The following is a 7,603-nucleotide window of genomic DNA, read 5'->3' on the forward strand; positions in this document are numbered from 1 at the left end:
CCAAACTCATGTCCATGGAGTCAATTTTGACTCATAGAGCCTCCCACATTGGGTTGCCGAGGCTGTAAATCTTTACCTCTGTGTGTATGTGTATATATGTATATATATGTGTGTGTGTCTGTGTGTAAGTCACCCTTTGGAAATTTCATTAAAAGAAAACAAAATGTGGAAACAGACTTTCAAGGGTAAGCAATACAGGTACATGGAAACAAGGAATTGCATGTGGAGATTTTGAGATTTGATTTTCCATGAATAAGTAGCTCAAAACTCATGTTTCCGTGTAGCACTGTCTACGTGTGGACGTGGATTCTGAGGCCTGGAAATTATCAGTGTAGCTTCCATGGATTGGAAATTTGGGATGATCTTCCTTTTCCAGATCATCATTGGAATGCTGGGGAATTTCACTCTGTTATTCCATTATATTTGTCTTGACTGGAGCAGATCCAAGTTAAAGACCATGGATTCAATCCTCAGGAACCTGACTGTAGCCAATGTGCTGCTCATTCTCTCTAGAGGAATCCCAGAGACAGTGGCAGCTTTTGGGTGGAGAAATTTCCTCAGTGATTTTGGATGCAAACTTGTGTTCTATGTCCACAGAGTGGCCAGGGGTGTGTCCATGGCCACCACCTGCCTCTTGAGTGTCTTCCAGGCCATCACCATCAGCCCCAGGAACTCCAAGTTGGCGGAGCTTAAAGGAAAAGCTCCCAAGTACATTGACCCTTCCAATGTCCTCTGCTGGATCCTGTACAATCTCATAAATATTAGAGTTCCAAGCTATGTGACTGGAAATGCAAGCAACAGAAACATTACAAGTAAAAGATATTCTCTATACTGTTCTAATATTGCTCATAACAGTATCGCAGACTCACTCTACGCAGCATTGGTATCCTTCCTTGATGTTTTGTGTTTGGGACTCATGTCCTGGGCCAGTGGGTCCACGGTTCTCATCCTGTACAGACACAAGCAACGGGTCCAGCACATTCATACACGCAACCTCTCCCCCCGAGCCTCCCCTGAGACCAGGGCTACCCAAAGTATCCTTGTCCTGGTGAGCACATTTGTGTCTATTTATGCACTTTCATGCATCAGTTCCATTTATTTTTTTATATTTTGTAAGCCCAGTTTGTTGCTGGTAAATATCTCTGCCTTCATCAATGGGTGTTTTCCAATCGCCAGTTCCTTTATTCTCATGAGTCGTGACACGTTTGTATCCAGACTCTGCTGTGTGTGCACTGGAAGGAACACATAAATCCTTCATCTTCTCAGAAAACTATAAATGATCTGTGTTTATGTTCAGTTACTTATACACTTGTTCTTCATTGAATCTTGAGCATAATTACAAGACAGTCATATTGCACACTGGTGAATAAACAGATTCTGTTCCAATAATAATGCTAAATAATGAGTCAAATCATAATAGTAAAAGTAAATAAGATCTTATGGTATTATTCATAAATACTTACGTAATTTTATTTTACTAGCTCATGTAGTGGAGATATTCAGAGTCCAATCCTTAATGAAACAGTTTGTTCTGACACAATGTGGACATACTAGAAATGTCTTTTAGTGTGCACCTTGTAATCTGAGATACTAAATTTTCCAAAGAATTAATTGACCATAGGATACTAAGGGCATCCCACAAAATGTGAATAGCATTTGGGTTGGTCTTTCCAAAGGTTGGGTGTAGGGGCCAGGGCTACTGTTATCATACAAGGGAAACTGCGTTTTGGTTTTTGCAGGTATTAGAGCCCTGGTTGTGAAAATTGTGTGTTAAATCCTGTTTTGGTTACTTAGTGCCACTCTGACAGTATCTTAGTACCACAAATGGGATGGCCTTAACAAACTAGTTTATTCTTACAACTGGGAGACTTTACATCTGACTTCAAAGTGCCAGGCTCTCGGGGGTGGTTGAAAGTCCCTTGACCTTGGGCTTCACCTCTGCTTTTTGCTACCAGCCCACTGAAGCTAGAGGCATCTCTTCTCTCAGGCAGCTACTGGTTGCTGAAGCTAACAACCCCAAAGTTGACAAATAAAATGGCACAGTCCTGATGTTACCAACTATACAACTATACAGCAGGCCATTAATTCAAGTCCATTGAAATTCCCAAGGTTGGCAGAGCATGGCAGGCTGCTGAACAATGACATGGCTACATGCAGGGTCCAAGTGTGCCACAGGCTAGAGACCATTCCCAAGACTTCTCCTTAAATACAGGAAGCAGACCACATCCCTAAAGCAGCTACTCAGCTGCTTGTGGTAGATCCCACCGTGGAGTTGATCACCAGTCTCATCATGGGGAATAATTACTTCCAGCTGCCCAGCCATTCAACCAGGCCCACCCAAGTTGACACACAAACTTAACTCCCACACATCCTAAGAGAAATGTTGGGTGTTCTGTATTGGATTGTGTTCCAAAGAAGGGTATGTTAATTTGGCAAGACCATGGCTCTCAGTATAATGTAGTTGTCCTCTATTATGTGATCTGATGGGATTATCCTCTCTTCTGTGATCTGATATAATTGTGCCCCATTTTGTGATCTGATGAAATTATCTTCCATTTTGTGATCTTATGTAATTATCCTATGGGTTGTTATTCCTAACCTGGTTGACACTAGTGAAGTAGGATCAGAGGCAGGTGTGTTAATGATGCAGGGTACAATATTCAGGACGAAACTGCATCTTGAGTCAGTCTCTATTGAGATGCAGAAGATACTAAACAAGTGAGCGAGATTGAGGGAGCTACTCCCACCATGAAATAAGAGCTGGGAGTGAAGTGAATCTTTTGGACCTGGGGTCCCTGTGCTGAGAACCTGCTAGACCCAGGGAAAGATTAATGTCAAGACACATGGAGATTTCCAAGGAACTTCAGGCCCATATGTCTTGAATGGAGCCAGTGACCTTCCTCAGACACATGAGGCAGAGGAAGAAAGTCTTCCCCTGGGGCTGTCCCCCTGAGTTTGGACTTGTAGTTACTGAAACAGTGAGAGAATAGGTATCTGTTTGTGAAACCATCCGCTTGTGGCATTTCTTTTATAGTTGTTGTTGTTATGTGCTGTCGAGTCGGACCTGACTCATATCGACCCTTCCTTGGGTTTCCTAGGCGGTATCACTACGGAAGTAGATTGCCCAGCCTTCCTTCCGAGGAGTGGCTGGTGGATTTGAACTGCCAGCCTTCTGGTTAGCAGTCAAGTGCCTTAGGCACTATGCCACCAGAGCTCCCTTTCTTTTCTAGTAGTACCAGTTAATTAAGATAGTGTTCATTTGAAATTTGATCACGCTTTTGGTGAAGGATTAACCAATAACCAAATACAGTCAAGTCCATTCAGACTCGTGAAGATCTCATATGTGTGAGAGCAGAAGTGTGTTCCACAGGGTTTTCAGTGTTTATTCTCTTTTGTAACTAAGTCACCAAGCATTTCTTCTGAGTCACTACAGCCAGATTTGAACTGCCAAGTTTGTAGCTGAGCACTTAACTGTTTTTGCCACCAAGGAGCTGGAGAAAGATGATTATATATTTGGAAGTTGTCTCTGATAAGAATTCCCTCAACCAGGGACATGGAAGTGTCTAATGCAAACTGCTAGACTAACGCATGTGCATATTCACCTCTGAGTTACTTAAACCCACACCCAACTATGGATAAGGAGACAACTAGGGAACCAATACCCAGCTTTGTAACATCATCACTAACGTACCTGTCTAAATCCTGTAACCCTAACTCCAAAATCCTTAAACCCTAATCCTAACCCAGCTTTGTAACAGTTGTCACTAATATGCCTATTAAAATCTTGTAATCCTAACTCCAAAATCCTTAAACTGTAAGTCCAACTCTAACCTTGTAATGCTAATGCTAAGTCTCACACTTACCTTTCATCATTCACACCTCACCCCCACCCCAACCCTGATAATTACCCAAAACTCTGACACTGACTCTGGCCTCTCACCATGAACCTTCATTCTCATCTTCACCCTAATGCCTAACCCTTACTCTCACCCTCACGTTAAGCCCAAATCCTAAACATTGAACCGTAAACCCTTAACCTACACCCTAACTATAATCCAAGTCTAGCCCTAACCTCTAATTATTAACCCTAATTTCTAACCCCTACCCTCACTCTTACCCTTACTCTCACCCTAACCTCTAACTGAAGCCTCATCTTAAAACCTAATGTAATACCCTAAGTTCTAAACCATAACATTACCTTAAACTTTATCATTATCCTAAACACTAAATCCTAAACTTAACCCTGACCCTAACTCAAAATCCTAAGCATAACCCTTACTCCTAACTCCTAACTTCTAACACCAACCTAAACTCCAAAACTTGGACCTTAGATTCTGACTCTAACCATAAACCATAGACTCCGACCCCTAACCCTAGACCCTAAACAATGACCCTGATCATAACTCTGATCCTAGACCCTAGACCACAGACTATACACTCTAAACAATAACTCTGACCCCGATCCTAACCCCAACTCCTAAACTCTAACTCTAAAACCTTGACACTATCCTTAAATTCATAACCTTAAAGCATTTACCCTAACCCTAAAACCATAACTCTAAGCCTAAGCCTAAAACCATAACCTCAACCCTAAAAACTTAACCCTAACTTTAATATTCAACTCTAATCCTCCAACACTGATACTAACCCTCTAACCCTAATGGTAACCCTCTAAGCCTAACCCTAACCCTATTTTAAACCCTCTAACCCTAACCTTAACCATCTAAATTTATAACCCTAACTATAAACCAACATAATGTTCACCCTAAGTATTCAAACTTCATCATCACCCTCACCCCTAACACCTTAGCAGTAAACACTGGTTGTCACCCTGACACTAGCCCTGGCTCTGACCCCCACCCTTACACTCACAATTGCAATAAGCCCTCACCCTAACCCCTAACTTCATGTTCACCCTCACCCTAAATCCAAAATGTAGACACTGCTATAAACCCTAATGCAACCCTAGCACTAACGCATAACCTCTAAATCTGATGCAAAGCCTAACCCCTAATTCATAACCACTGTCATCATCTTTCCACCACTCACCTCTCAGTTTGCCATACGGTGGTGGCTTGTATGTTGCTCTGAGGCTGGAGGCTGTGCCACCAGTATTTTGAATACCAACAGGGGTGCCTATGATGGACAGGTTTCAGCACAGCTTCGAGACTGACAGACTGGGGAGACTGATGGGCCATCCACTTCTGAAAAAACTGGGCACTGAAAACCTTGTGAATAGCAGTGAAATGTTGTCTGACATATTACTGGAAAATTTTATGAAGAGCAGAGAAACATCGTCTGATATAGTGCTGGAATATGAGCCTCTCAGGTTAGAATGCACTGAAAATATGACCAGGGAAGAGCTGCCTCCTCAAAGTGGAGTCGACCTTAATGACGTGGATGGAGTAAAGCTTTTGCGAGCTTCATTTGCTGAGGGGGTGTGACTCAAAATGGGAAGAAATGGATGGAAACTTCATTAATAATTGGAATGTAGATGGTACAGAGTACGAATCTAGGAAAACTGGAAGTTGTAAAAATTCAATAGAGTGCACAAGGACTGCTATCCTAGGCATTCGTGAGCTGAAATAGACTGGTATTGGCCATTTTGACTTGGATAATCACGGCATCTACTGTCCCAGGAATGACAAAGAAGAAAGTCATTCTTCTTCTTCAAAAAGAATATTTCAAGATCCATCATGAAGTACAGTGCTGTCAGTGGTAGAATACTATCCATATGCTTAAAGGAAGACTAATTAAAATGATGATTATTCAAAATTATGCACCAACCACCAGAATGAAAGATGAAGAAATTGAAGATTTTTCCAGCTTCTGCAGTCTGAAATTGATCAAACATGCAATCAAGATGTACTAATAATTACTGATGATTAGAATCAAAAGTTGGAAGCAAAGAAGAAGCATTGGTAGATGGGAAGTATGGCCTTGCCTATAGAAATGACGCTGGAGATTGCAGGATAGGTATTTGGAAGACCAATGACTTATTCACTGCAAATATCTTTCTCAACATAATAAATGGTGACTCTACACGTGGATGTCACCAAATTGACTACACAGGAATCAAGTGGACTACATCTGTGGAAAGAGATGATGGAGAAGCTCAATATCATCAATCATAACAAGGCCAGGAGCTGAATATGTAACAAGACTATTAATTGATCATATGTGAGTTCAAGTGGAAGCTGAAGAAAAGTATAACAAGCCCACAAGAGCTAAAATACGACCTTGAGTATATCCCTCCTGGATTGAAGACAATCTGAAGAACAAATTCAGCACATTGAACACCAATGACCAAAGACCAGACAGTTGTGGGAATATGATACAAGATACAAGAAGAAAGCAAAAGGTCATTAAAAAGACAGGAAAGGAGGACATCCAGTAAGATGGAGGAATAGGTAGACAAGTGACACAGACCCTCATCAACAAAGAAAAGAAAAATCAATTGACAGAGATACAGAAGATAATCCTGGTGTCCTGAGCTTTGAAGGGAACTATACAGTAGTGGATTAGGCACCAACTAGTAGAAAAACCTGAACAAAAACAGTGAGTACAGAGATGGTTGGAACTGCGGACTGTCAACTACTCTGACGGGACCAACAGCCTGAATATTTCCAAGTGGTGTTGGGACCTGAGAATTGACATAAAGATCAACCCTGGTCACCAAGGGCTCCCGGAACAACTACACTGGTGGCCTATGACTAAGAAGGGAAACAGCAAGGAGGGAGACAACATGAGCTGTTGACTTTCTGCTGTCTGGAGGGTGCAGCCATTTTGAATGTTTACAGGTGGTGGCCATTTGGGGTCTGGTAGCATAGTGGCTAAAGCACTTGACTGCTAACCAGAAGGCTGGCGGTTCAAACCCACCAGCCACTCCTCGGAAGGAAGGTTGGGCAATCCTACTTCCATAGTGATACTGCCGTGGAAACCCAAGGAGGGGTCGCTATGAGTTGGGGCCGACTCAATGGCACATAACAACAACAGTGTCACCAAGGGCCCAGCCATTTTTAATCTTTATAAGTGGCAACCATTTTGGATTTTAAAGTGATGGCATTCTCATTTGGATTCCAGGGACCTAAGGGTCTGTTTGCCAAGGTTCGGAAGGGACATATGAGAGGCTGACAACAAGAAAGGAAACAGGTGATGAATGTATAAGTGTTGTCAACTAGTGAATAGAGGAGCACAGTACCCTGCTTGTGTAGATAACATACAAACAAAGAAAATGAAAATCATGGGCAAGTCACTCCAACATACAATAACCAATTAAATATAAACACAAAAAGATCACAATGCCTCAGAGACAACAGAGCATCACAGTCCACACCAAGAAGCAAGATAAATCAGGAGAAACAAGGGACCAAAATACGGAACCAAAACACATCCCTGAGGAAGACACAGCATTGGAACTCACTGAGAAGGAATCCAAAAGAATTATATTTATGTATCTCCAACAAATTGAGAGACAGATCAAGGAAACACAGAGAAAACCCTAGAAGAATTTCAAAAGACAATACAAGAACAAAATGACAAAATAAATGAAAAATTAGAAATGATACAAAATCTACAGATAGAAATCCAGAAGATTAATACT

General features: G+C 41.7%; 1 protein-coding gene across 1 annotated transcript in view; it reads left to right on the forward strand.

The window, feature by feature from the left end:
* Positions 1-163: 163 nt before the first annotated feature.
* Positions 164-7,603, forward strand: part of LOC122151312 (vomeronasal type-1 receptor 4-like) — a 16,674-nt gene continuing 9,234 nt past the window's right edge. Inside the window, exons 1-2 of the mRNA XM_042782598.1 lie at positions 164-185; positions 315-1,132. Coding sequence (XP_042638532.1) covers positions 164-185; positions 315-1,132 — 840 coding nt within the window. The remainder of the gene's footprint in view (positions 186-314; positions 1,133-7,603) is intronic.

Source organism: Orycteropus afer, unplaced genomic scaffold (assembly GCF_000298275.1).
Source record: "Orycteropus afer afer isolate SDZICR_OR568_19922 unplaced genomic scaffold, OryAfe1.0 scaffold00384, whole genome shotgun sequence".
In the NCBI taxonomy this organism is placed as follows: domain Eukaryota; kingdom Metazoa; phylum Chordata; class Mammalia; order Tubulidentata; family Orycteropodidae; genus Orycteropus; species Orycteropus afer.